We start from the raw sequence: 22164 nt of genomic DNA, 5'->3' as shown, positions 1-22164 counted from the left end.
CAAAACTGTCATCATCTGTTGGTTTGTTAGGAGAGAGGTGCAAGAGACTGAGCGTTCATAGTGGGCACCAATGTATTAGACCAAACAGAAGTCAGAAGGCTAGGCAATGGCACAGTGTCTGCAGCACTTCAGGTTCTAGTATGGGTCTAGGCATCCATACCTAACAAGAATTAGTGCATCATTTATATAGACATTTACCTTAATTCCGTCAAGTGCTGAAATGGCTCCTCCTTTTTCAACCTTGAAACCAGTACCAGGACCACCAGCATGACACTGGGAGCACACATTCTAAAAAGTAAAACATATTACACATTATAAAATAGTTGCTAATCCTCACTGTGTACACAATTTCTCATTTGGTTGACCTTGAATATGTATTTTTGCCAATTCCCAAATATTAACATACATTCTTAAACCATGTATCTCTTTGCCTTGAAACTGCAGCTCAGAAACTATCTGTTGTAAAAAAAAAATTGAATCTAACCACTGTCTTGTACGCAGAGACTAGATATTTGAGAAACACTAATTTTCCATAAACACATAATGGCAAGTCATTGGCAGTTAGCTACAGTAGAAGGAAGCTATCGCTTGTGATATGTGGTAAGGTACAAAGCAAGTGATAGGTGAAAATGCAGAATATAAAATCTCTTGTCATTTATACAGTCTTATTCTATTGCTGGTTGTTAAAGTTATTTAGCCTGTGATAAACATTCATTCAATAACAGTAATACATGGATTAAAACAAAATTATGAATACTTATATACATTTCATAACCCAATTTTATTAATTTGTTATATAAATGTTCTTTAATAATTCACTTTGGACCAATATGGCTTATACACAGTTGGAACATAGTAATGTTTTAACAACTTTGAGATAGCATTGGCTACACTCAGTACCTTTTACACTGACTAGAGGTACTCAGAGACACAAGATGGCATTTTTCCCCATGGGGTGATGATCTCATGTCAATGAGGCCAATATAGGCAACTCTGGTTGAGACATTTTTGGGGGAAACAGTGACCTGACAGGTTACAAAACCTTGCACAATTGATGTGTTTTATCTTGATGAGCCATCCAGTTTTCTGTGCATTGGCCCTGACCATGGTGGATTTTATGTACAATAATTTTGGTATGGGGACTAAAAAAGATGATGTGATTTTTTGTTAAGCAAAGGATCTTTAATGCTCAATGGTAAAGAAGACTTTCTATTCAAAGACTGCCCATATATGTTCTTTGAGTGCATGTTTAAACCACTAGTGGTGTAGGAAATGCACATTTTTCGTACCTCTTAAAAATGCACTGCCCTCCGCAGACATGCGCGGGTGCCATTAATTCTTAACGACATCCCTATGCATTTAGCAAATGCAGGTCCATTCGCTGGCACCAAAAGGCATAATACAGCAAAAACCATGCAGTTTAATTAAAAAATTGGGTACATTTTGTGATTTCCCACATGTTAGGCAACCCATTTAGATTAATGGGCTTTCTAAAATGTGCAGGAACATGCAAAAACCCTGCTCACTCAGACGCACCCAAGTGGTGTGCAACAGCTCTGACAAAGTAACAATTTCCACAAGATACAGTTATCGGAAGGTCAAAGATATTCCATCCGACTGAGGCTGAATATTTGTTTGTCCACTTATGTATTATTATTATTATTATTATTATACAGTGCATTACAGCATAAGGGCAGACAGTACAATTATAATACAATTTAATACAGAAGGAATTAGAGGGCCTTGCTCATTAAAGCTTACAATCATAGAGGGAGGGGCAAAAGATACAAAAAGTAATTGTGGGGGATGAGCTGATGGAGAAAAAAAAAAAAAAAGGAACAGTTGTTAGATGGGGACAGGGTAGGCCTCTCTGAAGAGAAGGGTTTTCAGGAATCGCCTAAAAGTAGACAGAGTAGGTGATAGTCAGACAGATTAAGGTAAAGAGTTCCAGAGGATGGGAGAGGCTCTGGAGAAGTACTGAAGGCGAGCATGGGAAGCGGTGGCAAGGCAGCTAGAGAGCAGAAGGTCTTGGGAGTGTAGCACTGCCCCCTAGAGGACTGCTGGATATAACACTTTCTGGATTCCCTGGGTTACCCTTAGCAACTGATAGCAGAAAATTAGTACTTTAAGTCCTTGGTTCAGTCAATGATCAGTCCAGGGGATGTTGTTTTTGTGTTTTTATTGAGAACTTGGATAGGAGAAGGGATGAGTGGGATACTCCAACTGACAACTATTCCCAATAGTGAGGACAACTGATTTTAGAGTGTGGCAAGGCCGCTGCTTCACCCTGCCACTAAAGTGAAGGTATTTTAAGTTTTTCTGCTTGAAATTCTCTTTGGGGCTTTAAACTTGGAACCCACTTTCACTCTCTCGCTGTGTGCTGATTCCCGTCCACTGACTCTACAGCCCCAACTCCTTCAGTCAGCATCTCCAGGACCTCTGGGTTCAGTCACTCCAGGACCTCTGGGTTCAGCCACACTGTCTGGTTCACTAGGCCGACTGCCTGGGACCACCATCCATAGCTACAGAAGGAGAGACAGCCATCACCCTCCTTCTGGGACTTGGCTTGCCGCCCAAAGACCCCTGGCCTCATGTGCTCTTGGCTTTTATACCCTATTCCATGATGCACCTCTCTCTGTGCCAACCCACTGGGAAAGTACAAAAGCCTGTGTATCATTAGCCAGGTTTCACACAGCATCCAAAGTGCCTCCCCATTGGATCTGGTGGGGACACTCTCTGAGACAAGATAAATACACGCTGAGCACAATGAACAGGCCTAACTATCGATCAGGCTCCCCTGATAAGCAGAGAGAGAGCAAACTATGTTTTACCTGCTGCTCCCCTGTTAAGCAGGCATAGCAAACTATTCTCCCTGCCTAGCACCTATCTAGGAGAGTGCTACAGGAGGAACAAAGATAATGATTTGGTTGGTATTTTGAGACAAGGTTAGTGATGTAGCTAGGGGCAGAGTTGTGGATGGCTTTATAACTTATTCATATTTTGAATTTAATTTATTGGGTGAGTGGATGGCAGTGGAGGGATCGGAAGAGAGCGGTAGCAGACACTGAGCAGTTGGATGAGTTTGGTGGCAGCACACATGATGGACTAAAGAGGGGATAGACTACAGTGCATCCGGAATAAATTCATTATTTTCCTCAAAATTCTACAAAAGATATCCCATAATGACAACGTGAAATAAATTTGTTTGAAATACTTGCAAATTTATAAAAAATAAAAAACAAACAAAATCACATTTACATAAGTATTCACAGCCTTGCTCAGTTGCATCCTGTTTCCACTGATCATCCTTGAGATGTTTCTACAACTTGATTGGAGTCCACTTGTGGTTAATTCAGATGATTAGACATGATGTTGAAAGGCACACACGTGTCTATATAAAGTTCCACAGTTAACAGTGCATGTCAGAGCACAAACCAAGCCATGAAGTCCAAGGAAATGTCTGTAGACCTCCAAGACAGGATTGTATCGAGGCACAGATCTGGGTAAGAATACAGAAACATTTCTGCAGCATTGAAGGTCCCAAATGAGCACAGTGGCCTCCATCATCCATAAATGGAAGAAGTTTGGAACCCTTAGGACTCTTCCTAGAGCGAGCCGTCCGGCCAAACTGAGCGATCGGGGGAGAAGGGCCTTAGTCAGAAAGGTGACCAAAAACCCGATGGTCACTCTGACAGAGCTCTTTGTGGAGAGAGAAGAACCTTCCAGAAGAACAACTATGTCTGCAGCACTCCGCCAATCTGGCCTGTATGGTAGATTAACTAGACAGAAGCCACTTCTCAGCAAAAGGCACATGACAGCCCATCTGAAGTTTGCCAAAAAGGCACCTGAAAGACTCCCAGACCATAAGAAACAAAACTATCTGGTCTGATGAAACAAAGAATGAACTCTTTGGCCTAAATGGCAAGCGTCATGTTTGGGGGGAACCAGGCACCGCTCATCATCTGGCCAATACCATCCCTTCAGTGAAGCATGTTGTGGGGAAGTTTTTCAGCGGCAGGAACTGGGAGACTAATCAGGATTGAGGGAAAGATGAATGCAGCAATGTACAGAGACAACCTTGATGAAAACCTGCTCCAGAGCGCTCTGGACCTCAGACTGGGGTATAGGTTCATCTTCTAACAGAACAACAATCCTAAACACACAACCAAGATAACAAAGGAGTGGCTACGGGACAACTCTGTGAATGTTCTTGAGTGGCCCAGCCAGAGTCCAGACTTTAACCCGAATCAACATCCCTGGAGAGATCTGAAAATTGCTGTGCACCGCCGATCCCCATCCAACCCGACAGAGCTTGAGAGGTCGTGCAGAGAAGAATGGAAGAAACTGTCCAAAAATAGGTGTGCCAAGCTTGTAGCATCATACTCAAAAAGACTTGAGGCTGTAATTGGTGCCAAAGGTGCTTCAACAAAGTATTTAGCAAAGGCTGTGAATACTTTTGTACAGTATCTAAAAAAAGTGAGTACACCCTTCCCATTTTTGTAAATATTTTATTATATCTTTTCATGTGACAACACTGAAGAAATTACACTTTGCTACAATGTAAAGTAGTGAGCGCACAGCTTGTATAACAGTGTAAATTTTCTCAAAATAACAACACACAGCCATTATTGTCTAAACCGCTGACAACAAAAGTGAGTACACCCTCAGGTGTGAATGGGTGTGTTAAATTTGGTATCATCTCATGGCAAAGAACTCTGAGGATCTGAAAAAAAGAGTTGTTGCTCTACATAAAGATGGCCTAGGCTATAAGAAGATTACCAAGACCCTAAAAGTGAGCTGCAGTGCAGTGGGCAAGACCAGGACAGGTTCCACTCAGAACAGGCCTTGCCATGGTCCACCAAAGAAGTTGAGTGCACGTGCTAAGAGTAATATACAGAGGTTGTCTTTGGGAAACAGACATATGAGTGCTGCCAGCATTGCTGCAGAGGTTGAAGAGGTGGGGGGTCAGCCTGTCAGTGCTCAGACCATACGCCGCACACTGCATCAAATTGGTCTGCATGGCTGTCATCTCAGAAGGAAGCCTCTTCTAAAGATGGTGCACAAGAAACAGTTTGCTGAAGACAAGCAGACTAAAGACATGGTTACTGGAACCAGGTCCTGTGGTCTGATTAGACCAAGATAAACTTATTTGGTTCAGATGGTGTCAAGTGTGTGTGTGTGGCGGCAACCAGGTGAGAAGTACAAAGACGTGTCTTGCCTACAGTCAAACATGGTAGTGGGAGTGTCATGGTCTGGGGCTGCATGAGTGCTGCTGGCACTGGGGAGCTACAGTTCATTGAGGGAACTATGAATGCCAACATGTACTGTGACATACTGCACTAGAGCATGATCCCCTCCCTTTAGAGACTGGGCCCCAGGGCAGTATTCTAACCTGATAACGACCCCAAACACACCTCCAAGATGACCACTGCCTTGCTAAAGAAGCTGAGGTTAAAGGTGATGAACTGGCCAAGCATGTCTCCAGACCTAAACCCTATTGAGCATCTGTGGGGCATCCTCAAATGGAAGGTGGAGGAGCGCAAGGTCTCTAACATCCACCAGCTCAGTGAAGTCATCATAGAGGAGTGGAAGAGGACTCCAGTGGCAACCTGTGAAGCTCTGGTGAACTCCATGCCCAAGAGGGTTAAGGCAGTGCTGGAAAATAATAGTGGCCACACAAAATATTGACACTTTGGGCCCAATTTGGACATATTCAATTAGGGGTGTACTCACTTTTGTTGCCAGCAGTTTAGACATTAATGGCTGCGTGCTGAGTTGTTTTGAGGGGACAGCCAATTTACACTGTTATACAAGCTGTACACTCACTACTTTAAATTGTAGCAAAGTGTCATTTCTTCAGTGTTCTGTACATTTTTTTTCCTCATTGGTGACCCGGATAAGCAATTTGATTGGCCAGTTTTATTAGGCCTTTGATCTGCTTTTGTCTTCCTGGGTGGATAATGCCCCTTTGGCTATGGACAACTGCAGTCATAAAACCCTTCAGAAAATTTCCTAATTTGCATTCTTTGACTACTAATTAGGTTGGTTCTTCAAAGGCTGAGGTGGTCTTTTATTAAAATTAACATAGCACAGGGTCATTATCTGCCCCTTTGATATGTAAAGGTCAACCTGGTTTGGTCAGTCTCTGTTCTGGTCAACAAGTCCCTTTGAAATGCCTAATTAGATAAGTACCTATTCCCAAATACCAATGTGGCCTTACCTTACTTACTTTTTGATGTGTTAAATAGACTTGTCACTGGCCTGTCCCATACGCCTGAGTATGTGAACCCATCACACACTATATGTATGCACATATTAAAATACATACAATATATAAACACACACACACATACACACACATATATATATATATATATATATATATATATATATATATATATATATATATATATATATATATATATATATATATATATATATATATATATATATATATATATAGAGATGCCCATAGTCCTAATATCAAAAGTCACATAGATTAAGAGGAACAAGAGCCTACTACTTTTATTGAAGCTCCTTACTGGGTAGATCAATGTTTCTCAACTCCAGTCCTCCAAGTACCCCCAACATGTTTTCAGGATTTCCCTAAGATGAAATGGCTATGGTAATTACTAAGGCAGTGAAACTGCTCAAATCACCTGTGCAAAATAATGGAAAGCCTGAAAACATGACCTACTGGGGGGTACCTGAGGACTGGAGGTGAGAAACATTGGGGTAGGTGACAGCTAACAACGAATAAGGCTATTGTATTAAAGGAATTTTCTAAATAAATAACTTTTTATAAAGATTGGATATATTTCTCACATTTAAGTAAAGCAAAATATGCTTAGAAATGGTTAATAAGAAATGAGACCTGGGTTGAAAATCTCAATTCAGGGTTTTTTTTTTTTTTTATTTTAGAATAAGGAAACCCCTAATGTCCCTTACTTGCAGCATCTCATCTATGCTGTCATAAAGTCACTTTCAGTACACTAATACTTTGTCATTGGCTGATTCCTACACACCAATGAAAAAACCATTAGAGCAGGGATTATCAAACTACGGCCCTCCAGCTGTTGTGGAATTACACATCCCATGAAGCATTGTAAAACTCTGACATTCACAGACAAGACTAGGCATGATGGGAATTGTAGTTCCTGAACAAGTGGAGGGCCATAGTTTGAAGACCCCTGCATTAGAGTAAGCATCCTGCCATATTTTAAAGTGTAACTGAACCTAAAAACGAAAACAAAAGTGTAATATATTGCAACCTGCCAATCATTGAATGCGGTAGCTGCATTGTTTTTTTTCTTCAAGGTTTAATTTCTTGATTTTCATCTGGTGATTAGCCAGTAGGGTGGCTACATTCACTCCCAACTGTGTTTATGGAGGAGGAGGAGCAATTTAGCCAATAGCCACAGTTGAACAGCAGCATTGTCAACATCTGCAGAGGGTAATATTAGATGGAATAGTAAATTTAGATGCAATTTACACAAGTGACAAACAATTTAATGTTGAACTCCATCTAACACTTGCAGTTACAGCAATATTTTTTTTTTTTTTCTTTTCCGTTTTGGGATAAAAATGTTACGTAAATGATTAAAAGCTGACCATTGTAAGCACCCCTGTCAGTGTTAAATGTGTTAAATATTTGCTGCTTGCCAGTACTTAATCATAAAGGATGTTTAGCAGATAATAATGAAATACTCATTTATTATCTCAATATATTTTATAAACTACAATAATTTTGAAAACATTTCTATCAGATAAACCTAATTTGTATTCATTTGTTCTCACATTTCATGATCACAGCTGAAGATTACAAAATAGTTTTGATAAAAGCAAAAATACCTTTAGCAAAGCTCCAATGTCACCCAGAAGTGGAAGGGCAATCTACAAAGACAATACAATCATCACAATTTTGGAAAATGATTTCAGAAAGAAAGCTTGTAGAAGTACATACTATTACTGTTTCTTCAAATCATGCACACTAACATCATTATCTATTAAGAACCCCTGAAAGTGAATAACCTTTGCTTAATGATTCTAGATCCCAGGGCACAGACTTTTGGCTTTCTGGTATTTTTTTTATTTATTTTTTTTCAATTCTGAGTTTAATGTTCTGATTTGGCCCACAGAACAAACTTTATACAAACCTAGCACTACTCGGCTTTTTCATATTTATCTCAATAATAGAGATCCTGCCTCCAGCATACCCTGTCCAAACGTTATAAATAAAGAAATACAGCTGCTGTCATGTCGTTTCCCAAATCAATTCTTTCACTAAATAACATTGTTTGCCAAGCAGCCCTAAAATTTCTTATCTTTTTTTTTTCAATAATTTTTTAGGTTAGTTCAGAATCCTGTCATATGCCTAAGAAGGGAAAAAAACTTACAAATGAAGCTGTAAATTAGAGAATAAGTAGAATACATTTTGGTTTGTTTTTATTCAAGTTCATTATTTATTTATGGCTTGGTCCAAAAAAACTTTTGTTTATTCTATACCAAGTATTACAATATTTTACCTAGCTGGTATAAGAAAAAAAATACAATCTATATATTGATGCAAACTATTTAAAGAAAACTTTATCTATCACCAAAAAAAAGAAGAAATATGGACTAAACAACACAAAAACAAAAAACTTTTTTGAGATGGAAACTAACACTGCAGAATGCAGTGTAAAATAATTATATTAAACATCCTAGTAGTTAAAGTGTTATTAAACCCACAATAGTAAAGTCAGTCTGTATATGCAGTAAAGCATGCTTGATATGCTCTCTGGGAAACCTAAGGGGTTATTCCTCTCTTCTCTGATCCTCCACTTATTTTACTGTCCCCAATCCATGTGCTTATAGTACAGAGCCTTGGAGGCACACTACAATTGCTCTGTTTGTAGTTTCTTGGAGGGAGCATGTGATCAGCACAGGGCCAATCAGCACTGTCCAGACAAGAGGGTCAAGGGTCATGCAGCATTATAGGACAGCAAGAGGAGAATGAAAACCCCTCCTACAAGGTTTAACCAGTGCTCGGCCAGACTATATACTGCTGATGAGTAATGGTATTTAGCAGTTTATATTTACTACAATAATTGCATTTCCATGTTCTGTGTACTGTAATAGACCAGATATAGTGAATGCAAGGTCCTGGGTTTAGTAACACTTTAAGAGTTTATCATACAGCCTAATTTCAATAGTTTGGACAAACTGCATGAGTTCACATACTGGGTCACCTGGAGGTCCTGGGAGTCCCGGTCTGCCATCTCTCCCTGGCACACCCTAGAAGACACAATGACATACAAACACAGTGACATATTGTATGCAGAAGTATTATTTATTTATTTCTTTTAGGCTCCTTTCACACTTGTGCTACTTGTCCTGTGACTTGGGACTGCAAAGTCCCATGACAAGCCCATACTCCATGATTTTCAATGAGTACCGTTCATACTGTATCTGTGCGACTTCAAGTCAGAACGACTTCAAAGTAGTCCCTGCACTACTTTGGGCTGATTTTAATGCATTTTGAGGTCCAAAGACATAGGCATCGCTTCAAGTCAATTCAAAATCACTGCAAAATTGCAGGAAAACTGTGGCAAAAAATTGCAGCAAAATCACGTGGCTTTTAGGTCACATGAGTGTGAAAATCAACAATAAATTTAGAAGGTCTGCACTGACCTTCTAAATGTCTAAATTAGTTAAAGGTAGATATATGAAATCATTTTGTTGAAACACATTGAGTATCTGGAAGGCAGTTAGAACATCACAGAGTCACGACCCTTATTTTTAATTGCCAATGGAAATGTAAAAGTCTTATAAGTGGTAATTATGCAAGCAGAATTTTTTAAAGGCTTCCCCTACTTCTAGGGTGAGTAATGGTCACTGGGAGACTCTCCCTTTTAAGAACAACAATGCAGTTATTTGAAGATATAACCATTACGCTCCTACAATATTATGGCATCAGAGACAAAGAGAAGGAATGCAAATTCAAGGCCAACATTAGCTTCTACAAAATGTTTAATTTAAGCTGCATACTAGAAAACAATTGTTTTTTTTTAACACACAAGCCAATTACCTAAATAGAAGCTAAATTACTCAATGTATTAATGCACAAAATATTTGCTGGAAATGCTTTTATAACCAGATCAACTGCCTTCGATAAATTGTACAAAAAATAACTTACATTATGGCTGTATCTATGCTTTCAATATCATACACTTTAAAAGGTTACTACTCACTTCTGGACCAGGAGCACCTGGCATTCCAGGAAGACCCTGTGGACCCTAGTGAAAAAAATAATTATTACATATTTAAAGTGATTGTAAACGATCACCTTGTAAAACAACCCATTCAGTTTAAAATAGAAATGAAAGGCAAACATTTTTCTCTAGATATTAAAAAAAACAAAAAAAAAAAAAACATTTGAAATACATTTTTCCCCCCTTTTTTTATAAGTGATCACGTTCCCTCTGTTCCCAGCTTCATGAGAGCTAGGGGAGGAGAAGCAGCAGCACACTGATCTTCCAAGTGAAAGGCTGTGCAGGGGGGGGGGTGTCAGAACAAGTCTAATCATTGGAGGAGAGCACACTGCATACATAGGTGTGCACCTCAATGCTCAAACACATATGTGTTTGTGAATGTGTATATATACTGACAGTGGCAGTAGAGCAGTGTAGGCATCAGTAAAGCAGAGATTGGTGTCAGTAGTTTTTATTTGTATTATTTTATTTTTTTATTATTTTTTACAATTTTATTTTGTTTTTACAAATGTTTTAGGGGGCTTTGGTGAAATATCAGGGGTTTAAACAGGGGGGATCTTTGCCACACAGGGTGATTAGGGTGTGCCTGGGCACACCTGGCACACCCTGTGCGCACGCCTATGACTGCATAGCTAGAGAACTGAACACGTTGTATTCTCCTGCTTAGTGTGGTCAGTTTTTATTAGGATAGCAGAGGAACTGGCAGGAACACCAGGGATTTCACATAAAGGAAGCAATACAATGAGGACAGGAGACTTTCTTATACATGTACATTGTACAGCAAGCACATATCAGGAATATGAAATGTTGGGGTAACAAACACTTTAAGTCTTATAACACGGGCAATATACAGTACATCAGTTAATATAAACATTGGACAGTTAGACCAATGAAGCCAAAAAGCTATATTGGTTACTGCACTTTGTATATTATCATTGTTTTCGTATTTCCTTATCGAATAACCATTCATGGCCAGATAGTTGTAGAACAAGGAACAATGAACATACATGGGTAGCACCTTTGCAAAATGTAGCCAGATTCTTCTTTACTATGGTGTGCTTACTTTTCCCAGTGTATTTATCTAGTTCTCACCTGAATACCGGTAAGTCCTGGCGGACCTATTGGTCCCTGGAAATAGAATAAACATATATAAGAAAAAATATAATTCCAAGCTTTTTTCACTTGGCTAACAAACCACGCAATGTGTAAGTAGCAGCCATTTGGATGGTATATAAACCCAACAGAATAAAACATAAAACAAATTAGCAGCACTAAACAACAACAGAATCATTTAGAAAATGACATCAAATTTTTAAGGTGTATAGTCTCCTTCTCTTTATGGAAATAACAGTCTATAAAGATCTTCTAAAAGAGCAGAATCAGTTTAACTATACATATTTTTCTCCTCCTTGCTGTGCAAACCTACACCCTTAAGGTGGAATTCGAGTCAAAATTGAAAATGTGCCCATGATTACTATTAAAAATATTTATAATTTTGATATTATTCATTTTCAGACTTGCTGATTGTCTAGCTTAGAAGGATTTATCTGAGCTAGACAATCAGCAGTCTTCTGTTCTTTACCAACAATGGTTTGACTGCTCAGCTGAATTTGAAAGTTCACAGGCACTTCCTTAAACTGGTATTGGTTTCTGTGTGGGAAATCCAGCAGAAGTTTGAGTAAACCTACCCCTGTCCTTCCCCGTGTGTCACCCATCACCACCCCATCCCTCCCAGCCATCTGCAGAATGTGCAGTAGCTTTTTCTTCCTTCTAAACCTTGTTTTGGTTAGGAGCATTGACAAAGAGCAGCCATTGTATGACTGTAAAGCACAGTTCATCTGTATGCAGCAGCAGCAAACATACACACACAGAACATACACACACTAAAATACAAGGGATTTTTCTGTACACTTTGTGTTACATTTACACCACAAGATAAAATCATGTGGAGTTTTCTGCTTGTTCTGCATTAAGCTCATACGACAAGGTGGAATCATGTGAAATTTTCTGCTTGTGCATTACACTCACACTATAAGGTGGAATCATGTGGAGTTCTTTGCTTGTTGTGCATTACACTCACACTATAAGGTGGAATCATGTGGAGTTCTTTGCTTGTTGTGCATTACACTCACACTATAAGGTGGAATCATATGGAGTTGTTGGCTTGTTGTGCATTACACTCACACTATAAGGTGGAATCATATGAAGTTGTTTGCTTGTTGTGCATTACACTCACACTATAAGGTGAAATCATATGGAGTTGTTTGCTTGTTGTGCATTACACTCACACTATAAGGTGGAATCATGTATAGTTGTTTGCTTGTTGTGCATTACACTCACACTATAAGGTGGAATCATATGGAGTTGTTTGCTTATTGTACATTACACTCACACTATAAGGTGGAATCATGTATAGCTGTTTGCTTGTTGTGCATTACACTCACACTATAAGGTGGAATCATATGGAGTTGTTTGCTTGTTGTGCATTACACTCACACTATAAGGTGGAATCATGTATAGCTGTTTGCTTGTTGTGCATTACACTCACACTATAAGGTGGAATCATATGGAGTTGTTTGCTTGTTGTGCATTACACTCACACTATAAGGTGGAATCATATGGAGTTGTTTGCTTGTTGTGCATTACACTCACACTATAAGGTGGAATCATATGGAGTTGTTTGCTTATTGCGCATTACACTCACACTATAAGGTGGAATCATATGGAGTTGTTTGCTTGTTGTGCATTACACTCACACTATAAGGTGAAATCATATGGAGTTGTTTGCTTGTTGTGCATTACACTCACACTATAAGGTGGAATCATATGGAGTTGTTTGCTTGTTGTGCATTACACTCACACTATAAGGTGGAATCATATGGAGTTGTTTGCTTGTTGTGCATTACACTCACACTATAAGGTGGAATCATCTGGAGTTGTTTGCTTGTTGTGCATTACACTCACACTATAAGGTGGAATCATATGGAGTTGTTTGCTTGTTGTGCATTACACTCACACTATAAGGTGGAATCATATGGAGTTGTTTGCTTGTTGTGCATTACACTCACACTATAAGGTGGAATCATCTGGAGTTGTTTGCTTGTTGTGCATTACACTCACACTATAAGGTGGAATCATGTATAGTTGTTTGCTTGTTGTGCATTATACTCACGCTATAAGGTGGAATCATGTGGAGTTGTTTGCTTGTTGTGCATTACACTCACACTATAAGGTGGAATCATATGGAGTTGTTTGCTTATTGCACATTACACTCACACAATAAGGTGGAATCATATGGAGTTGTTTGCTTGTTGCGCATTACACTCACACTATAAGGTGGAATCATATGGAGTTGTTTGCTTGTTGTGCCTTACACTCACACTATAAGGTGGAATCATATGGGGTTTTTTGTTTGTTGTGCATTACACTCACACTATAAGGTGGAACCATATAGAGTTGTTTGCTTGTTGTGCATTACACTCACACTATAAGGTGGAATCATATGGAGTTGTTTGCTTGTTGTGCATTACACTCACACTATAAGGTTTAATCATGTGGAGTTGTTTGCTTGTTGTGCATTACACTCACACTATAAGGTGGAATCATATGGAGTTGTTTGCTTGTGGTGCATTACACTCACACTATAAGGTGGAATCATATGGAGTTGTTTGCTTGTTGTGCATTACACTCACACTATAAGGTGGAATCATATGGAGTTGTTTGCTTGTTGTGCATTACACTCACACTATAAGGTGGAATCATATGGAGTTGTTTGCTTGTGGGGAAGACACTCACACTATAAGGTGGAATCATATGGAGTTGTTTGCTTGTTGTGCATTACACTCACACTATAAGGTGGAATCATATGGAGTTGTTTGCTTGTTGTGCATTACACTCACACTATAAGGTGGAATCATGTATAGCTGTTTGCTTGTTGTGCATTACACTCACACTATAAGGTGGAATCATATGGAGTTGTTTGCTTATCGTGCATTGCACTCACACTACATGGCACAATCATGTGACGTTTTCTTCTTGTAATGCATTACATTCACACTACATGGAAGAATCATGTGGAGTTGAGGTATAGTGTTCATTGTAGATGGTGAGCTGAACTGAGACCCCAGAATACTTCCAGCTACACTGACAGTGCCCCCTGCATCCAGCTCCCTTCTCCTTTGGTAGTCTTGATTCAAAGTTCTGCACAGCAATACTATATATGTGCACTGGACCTCCCAGCCCTTTGGTGTCCTGTGTGAATGGTTCTTTTTTTATTATTTGATTTTCTCACAAGAATCCTTATTCATGAGAGAGCACTGACCAGGGAACCTATGATCAGCTCCACCCATCCTGTATACACCCCACTGGCTACACAGAAACAGTGCCACTTCTGGAAGTGATGTAACTAGCCTTTAGTAAACATGCCCACTAACTGCTCTTAGACTCAGAACGGAGAGAGGGATTGAAGTCATGTGACAGCCATTGGATACTGTAAAATAAAGGTATAAAACTGGGATTTGTTCCCCATTTTGAGACGAAAGGCTGAACTCAGCTTATATTAATGATTGCAGGGGAGAAAATAAATAGTAAGCTTTCCTTCCACTTCAACTAAAACTTCACAGAACAACATTGTCTCCAACACGAAAAATATCACAATGTCATGCTTACTATTACCAAAAAATTCACAAGGAAAGAGTCAGAAACAGCTCACACCCCAGGTAAAAGATTAGGGGGAAAACACTCCAGATATACAGATCAATCAATTGTATTTAATAAAAACATCACCTATAAAGTACAGAACATCTGACATTCACAACAATTAGTAACGTCTGATGTAACACTTTCTGACTATTTTACCATAAAGAGAAGGAGAATAAGAACAATATAATATTCATGGGCTCATTTATAATAGAATAAATATGCATATCATTATAATTATTAAATATTGGAGAAGTTTAACAAATGGTGTCTGAACAACATACTATATATCCAGAATTTTAAGGAATGTTGTCTTTGATAATATAAACCCAACTTTAAATTTTTTTAACAAATTTGACCAGGTAGTAATGTACTGTATGTTGTATGATTGTAATATTCATATATCTAAGTTTTTCAGTATACATAATAATTAAAGTGAACTTCCAAGCAGATATGAAAGGCACAAATCAATAAATCCTGAATTCATTATTACATAATTGATTATATGATGCAAACCATAGATGGTTTGATTTTCTTTCCTGCCACCATGCAATCCTTCCTGTGAAGCTATTGTGTTTGTCTGGGGAGGGTGCGGGGGGGGGGGGCACAAGGAGCCACCCCTGCTGGGACAGTGATTATTGCTAGCGACCATAGCCACTGCCATTAATTGCATGAAAAATCCAGCATGCTGGTTGTACCCAAGTCTATAGATGGATTTACTTGGGTGCAATAAGCCTGCCCATAGATGATTTGAATCTCCCCTGATCCTTGCTGAAAGGACAGAGATTCGAACCACCTATAGCTGGCTTAAAGTGGAGTTCCACCCAAATGTGGAACTTCCGCTCATTTGCTTCCTCTCCCCCTTTCAGGGGGGAGGGGGGAACGGGTACCTGTTTTTGACAGGTACCCTTCCCCACTTCCGGAAACGGCACCGCGGCGAAGTAAGGACACCTCCTTCTACCCTCCGCCGCCGAGCCAACCCGAATGCGCAGCGTGCTTCGCGTATGCGCAGTAGGGACTCCCCCGTGAAGCCGAAAGGCTTCACTGCCCGGTTCCCTGACCGGCAATGGCAGTGGGAGCACCCAACAGCCGAAGGAAACATTGGCTGTGGTGCCGACATCGCTGGACTCCAGGACAGGCAAGTGTCCTAATATTAAAGGTCAGCAGCTACATTTTTGGAGGGGGGGGGGGGCGAACTCTACTTTAAGTACCTCTATTTGTACCATTTGACTTGGTATTTTCATTGACTAGATAGACACAAAAAAAAATTCCATATATGTAGTTCATCTGTGTATTTAGCTTTTTGCCTGTAGTTTAGCTTTAAAGTTAAATAAATTGCATTAAAGTGTAGCTTCAGTGAGGTCACTAAATACAGTAGATGGATGCTCTCATGCTATTATAATGCATTTCAGATTACTTAATCTTCTCATTTCTCAGTCTTAATTTGAGATTATTCCTTTATGCTAGTACTGGTTTGTATTTGTTTCATCATCATTATTATTGTTTGCTTATGACTGTAAAAACTGTCTTTTCAATATAAAGCTATATACATGTATTGTCTTTAGTTACAGCTGTATCAGAATGGTTTCTTGCACTTTTCTGCAGAAAAGCAGCTATAGGCAGGAACAAAACGGATTTTTGCTATCCAACAAACCTTCCAACCATGCTTAATCTTAATGCCTAAGTCTTGCATAATTTGCTGTAGCGAGAAGCTACAGAGCACTTCACAGGGTCACTGGGAATGTACTTCTGGAAACCTGTGCTGTATTAGAAATCATTCTTTCCTATATTACCTATCACACTCAGGCTTCCAAGGCAGGTTGGAATATCTTTGGTGGCTGGGAGAAACTTGCTTGTTATTTTCTTGTTTTTCTACTAGTTACTATAAATACTAATTCTAAACTATGTTGTTGCTAAGAAACCATTTAATACGGACATACTATAGACGTTGAAATAAAACAAAACTTTCTATTAGGAGAAGAAATAGATTTACAAGCAAGTAAAGGGGAGCAGCCTGTAAACAAAGCTTCCCTTTGCTTTTGGAAATGTAAATATAAAGCTAAATACTCCCTACTTTTGTCTCCGTTATTCAACTTACTTTGCATCTACTCATATTTATAATGTATATTAATATATATTATATATTAAAATATATAATATATTATTGGACAGTCAATCAGAAATTGCACTTATGTAAAAAAAAAAAAATATTCAGCGTTTTTAGTACATTAGTGCATTTTGGGCATGCAAACATCAGCTTATAGACATAACACATAACTATGAAACTATTTTATAGCGATTAAGTATCTGCATTAATTAGCTTATACATATATACATTGCCACATTTTTTGCTTTCTTCATATTGCTATGCTTTGAGAAAAAGACCCATATTTACTTACACGGGGACCTTCTGTGCTGATTCCAGGTACTCCTGGCTCGCCCGGGGGTCCTTGAACACCAGGCAAACCCCTTTCTCCCTATTTTCAAAGTATATTAAAAATTTAATTATTTAAAAAAATATAACAATGCAACTTTTTTTTTCTCACTTCTGAATTATAGCATACATTTAGAAAATAGGTATGCCCCATGTTTGCAAGTTTAATACTTGTCATGCTTTGTTGCTAAACTGTCTTTAAACATATTTGCTGCTGTATGAAAATTTGAGGGACTGTTGTTAGAAAATAGGCCTACACTATTCTCAATCCAACACCCTTCACAATAGCAACTTACCAGCATTCCTCAGATATAGTAGGTCTCTCAGGTTAACAGACCCATTTCTAAAGCCACTACCAAACATCAATATAATGCCTACACCGTGCTAGGCTATTATTATAGTATTCCTTTTTTTTATATGTCAGTGGTATAAATTAGAAAAAAAAACAGTTTTTAATGTAAGTTAACTAGATGTCACTAGGAATGTGAACATTAAAACATAGGCTATATAATCTTTGGAGATAGTTCATTACCTATAGCAGGTAAAAGTACAGTATAACATACCTTTGGACCCCTTGGACCAGGAGCACCCAAATCTCCAGCTGGTCCCTAATATTGATAGAGATTAAGAATATTAAAAGATAAACAAATATGAAAGAAATATTACAAATACTGTACAATGTATATGGGTAGTTTGGCATGTCTTTTTTAGGATGATCTATATGTTTTAACCTACTGCAAGTAACACTTTCCTAAACATTGTGTGATTTTATATGGCCACACATTCTGCACAATTCCAAAAAGCCAACAATGCAGGATAAGGTTCTTTATGTTAGCTAAAAAGTGACAGTTATTTTTAGTCTAATGAGATTTGCAAATTACAGTTACATGGCTAAAATAATTTTTATTTTTGTTTGTTTTTTTATACTTGTGCTAAAGCTTATAATTTATTTTTACAAACTTAATTTGCCTGACCCTTTATGAATTCACATTCACAGCTCTTTTTAGATGAGCCCTTTTATTTGAACTACAGGCTGGTTCAAATCTTTGATGTGGCGACTCATGTATACTTGGAGGCTGATTTATGAAAGGGTTATTCACTTCAATTATCACTTAATGTAATAAGAAAATTAGAATTTGCTTATTTCAGCTGCACAGGATTGGATAATTGAAACAACTTATTATGTGGCCATTCTCAATCTGTTTTAGTAAATCAGACTAATTGTGTTATAGTGCATATGTGTTAACTTTTAAATAGTTATTGCGAGGGTCAATCATACTATGATGTACAAATAAAAATTCCCTATCAGGTGCAATTTTATGGAAGGTTCAGTATTACCTGGCAACTGTGGATTCCCTGTCCTTGGCTATATATTCTCACTTTGAAGATAACCATGTTGATTAATAGATGTCAATTTTACATAGTAATTAAGATTGAATAAAGATACGGGTCTATCCAGTTTAATGTGTGTGTTTGCGCAAAAAATATGGATTTAAACAAAAAGTTCCAGAAAAAGCCTGGTCAGCAAGTGGTTAAGAACTTTGCTGACTTTGTGTATAACAGCATTCCCAATCATGGTACTTCATTGTGTTACAATAATAGTAGTCAAATGTTTTGATATGATGTGCAGCCAAAATGACTGAGAGGCTGCTAAGCCTTTGATAGCTGATTTACCTATAATAAAATAGAATAGGATCTAACAGTTACATTCTAATAATGGGTTATTACTTAAGCTCACCCATACCGTATATGATTTCCTATAAAGTGGAAACCCACAGCAAAGAAAAGGTATGTTTGTGTAATAGTGTCAATCTCAATCTAGAGATTAAAACTACATTTCAGGCTTTAAAAAAAGTATACATATACTTGCCGGTTCTCCTGGTAAACCCAATCCAGGTGGTCCTGGATCTCCTTTAGGACCAGGATGTCCATGAGGCCCAATGATTCCACCAGGTTCTCCCTTTAAAATAAATAATCACTTGGGTTATAATCTTGGGTGGTGCTGTATACCGCACATAATGAGGTTGATTTACTAAAACTGGTGAAACTTTGCATAGAAACCAATCAGATTCTGGTTTCTTTTTTTGTCAAAGCTTAATTAAACAAGCTGCAGTTAGAAGCTGATTGGCTATCGTTCACAGCTATATCAGAATGTTCACTCTCTTGTGTTTGTTATTTTAGGCAACAGAACGATTGAATGATTTCCAAGTATGCAAATGTTTCTGATGTAGTCAGGGCCCCATTTACAATTAGGCACTGTAGGGTTACACCCTCTAAAGTTATTGGTCACATATTTTTAACACCTTCAGTATAAATACAGCCTTCTCATACAAGCTTATCTACACCAGTAGAACAAGAAAACGTTCTTTGCAACAGTGGCTATCCAAGAAGAGTGGTGTAACTCTGAGCACCAGAGGTGTTGGACTATGATAGGCAGCCTTACCAGCCAATAGGAATGTGCAGGGGGCGGGGAGAGGCTGGCAAGCTTTGGTAGGAAGTGCAGAAACTTTGCCTGTCAGAATGGCCTGATAATCAGCCATGCTAAGAAGGTTAGAAGGGTATTTTTGGGTAATGTGCAGGCACCTCTGGGTGTTTGAACTTCATACCTGCAACAGTTTGCCCCCTTCTTCATATGAAAAAGTATTTTAAAGTGGAAAATGAGTTATTTATTCTAAACTATTCTGGGAGGATTTAATGGTAGAAGACATGTTGTTCCCTGTCTGCTGGAAATTATTCTCTTATTGGACACCTACAGATGAGCATGTGCAGCTCAATGTATAATCCTTTCATGAGTAAACTCTGGGTGCCTGGTCTGTTCAGCTCCCTAGGTAATTGTAGGTATAAGTACTCTTTATAAGGACATCAGCGTCTATTATTAGTTTGATATCTCCCTTACCACTAGTACAAACAGTTCTAAGAGTACTTCCAAGTTCATCTCCAGCAGATGGAGATGGAGATCAGAAATAGTTATTCTCACTGTCCTGGTTCACACTGATGCGGCTGCGGCGATTGCATGTAATGTCGGAGCGCACTGCTCCTTCATTACATGCAATCGGCTGTGCGGTGCGAGTTTAGCCATACACTTTGTATGGCTAAATTCGCACCGCACCCGCAGCAAAGACGCACAGGACCCTTTTTTGCAGCCGCATCAGGATCGGATCGCACAGCGGTTCACACTTGTGTGATCCGATCCTGTGCGAACTGCAAGATCGCACTGCGATATGCGATCAAACTGGGGGTGTCGTTAAGATTACATTGACACCCCCAGCGTATCACATATGGCAGTGTGAACTGCCAGGGGTGCGTTTGCGATGCGGGAACAGGCTGCGAATTCGCAGCCTTCCCACATCGCATAAGTGTGAACCGGGGCTTACACCCCCTCCCTGGCCCTCCTGAATGTCTCCACAGTGGTCCTAGGTTTATGATGGAGCAAGGAGGAGTTAAACAGAAGTTTGGCATGGTTAAAAGAAAGCAAAAAGAAAAAAAGAGTGCACAGGCTCCTGCATTAACCTTTATTAACTAGAAGCTTTCTTTTGGTGGTATTTGATCACCTGTGCAATTTTTTTTTGCGCTATAAACAAAAAAAGAGCAACAATTCTGAAAAAAAACAGTATTTTTCACATTCTGCTATATAACATTCTCAAAAAAAATGTAAAAATCAAAATTTCTTGGTCAATTTGTTTTCTGCTACATATTTTTGGTAAAAAAAAAAAATCGCATTAAGCGTATTTTGATTGGTTTGCGCAAAAGTTATTGCATCTACTAAATATGGGAAAGATGTCATTTTTATTGTTTTTTTTTTTTTACTAGTAATGGCGGTGATCTGTGTTTTTTTGCAGGACTGCGACATTGCGATGGACAGATCAGACCCCTGACTGACATTTTTGACACTTTTGGGGGGACCAGTGACATTACTACAATAATCAGTGCTAAAAATATGGACTGTTCTTTTAATAATGACACTGGCAGGGAAGGGGTTAACACAGTAAGTGATCAAGGGGTTAATTGTTTACCTAGGGGTGTATTTCTAACTGTTTGGGGGGGTGGCTTGTGAAATGATCATAGAGACCTGTGTTCCTATATAGAAGGATCACAGGAGCTCTGTAATCATTGCAGTGGGGAACGATCGCGGGTGTCAGGCGGCAATGGGAGCCGCCTGCCCCATGCATCGGAGTCCCCACTGATAAGTGGGGGCTGGGGCGCATGTCCGGCGGCGCACGCTCACCCCCCAGCTGCAGGTGCGTGACCAACGTATACCTAAGTGGGTTTGCGCAGGAGGGCCACCCTGCCACAGTGTAACTGCGGTGTGTGGTCCAGAAGCGGTTAAACGAAAAAAAAGGCACAAGTAAAGTTACACTCAACATTGAAGATGTAAGTCAGGCATGTCAACAGATTAAGGATATCATGCTGTAGATATCTATCCCTCCTCCCTTCAGACCCACGGGACAGCTCAGCTACTCAGCTGCTCTCTTTTTTCTTTTTGTCTCTTCAGTACTCGGTGCCCCACTGGTTCAAGGAGCAGCAAGGCTTCCCTGGCTTCAGTTTTCCTATTGCTACCTTCTGTTTATTTATGGACTTTTGCACTGGCTAAGCAAGCCTAATTTTAGCACTAGTGCATGTTATCAGTATGATATGTAAAAAAATTGTTATTAAAAGAAAAATAAACCCTTTCATATTTTCACTACACTGTCATAGCACACTGGTGGAAGAGATTGAATTAACCATTTTAGCCCCGGAGGATTTTCCTGCTTAACGTCCAGGCCACTTTTTGCAAATTGG

The 22164-nt window shown here is 39.0% G+C and overlaps 1 protein-coding gene across 1 annotated transcript in view; it reads right to left on the bottom strand.

The window, feature by feature from the left end:
- The window catches only part of COL19A1 (collagen type XIX alpha 1 chain), a 1241599-nt gene that overhangs the window by 347112 nt on the left and 872323 nt on the right, over window positions 1–22164 (bottom strand). The window contains exons 26-33 of the mRNA XM_082249430.1: window positions 19256–19345; window positions 17949–17993; window positions 17351–17428; window positions 11346–11381; window positions 10233–10277; window positions 9223–9276; window positions 7852–7893; window positions 199–288 (exon numbers count right to left, since the gene is read on the bottom strand). Of these exons, the coding sequence (XP_082105556.1) occupies window positions 199–288; window positions 7852–7893; window positions 9223–9276; window positions 10233–10277; window positions 11346–11381; window positions 17351–17428; window positions 17949–17993; window positions 19256–19345 (480 nt within the window). The remainder of the gene's footprint in view (window positions 1–198; window positions 289–7851; window positions 7894–9222; window positions 9277–10232; window positions 10278–11345; window positions 11382–17350; window positions 17429–17948; window positions 17994–19255; window positions 19346–22164) is intronic.

Source organism: Pelophylax lessonae (genome assembly GCF_965119305.1).
Source record: "Pelophylax lessonae genome assembly, chromosome: 3".
NCBI classification, from domain to species: Eukaryota; Metazoa; Chordata; class Amphibia; order Anura; family Ranidae; genus Pelophylax; species Pelophylax lessonae.
The sequence above is the reverse complement of the archived record's forward strand: the minus strand, read 5'-3'. Positions and strand labels throughout refer to the sequence as shown.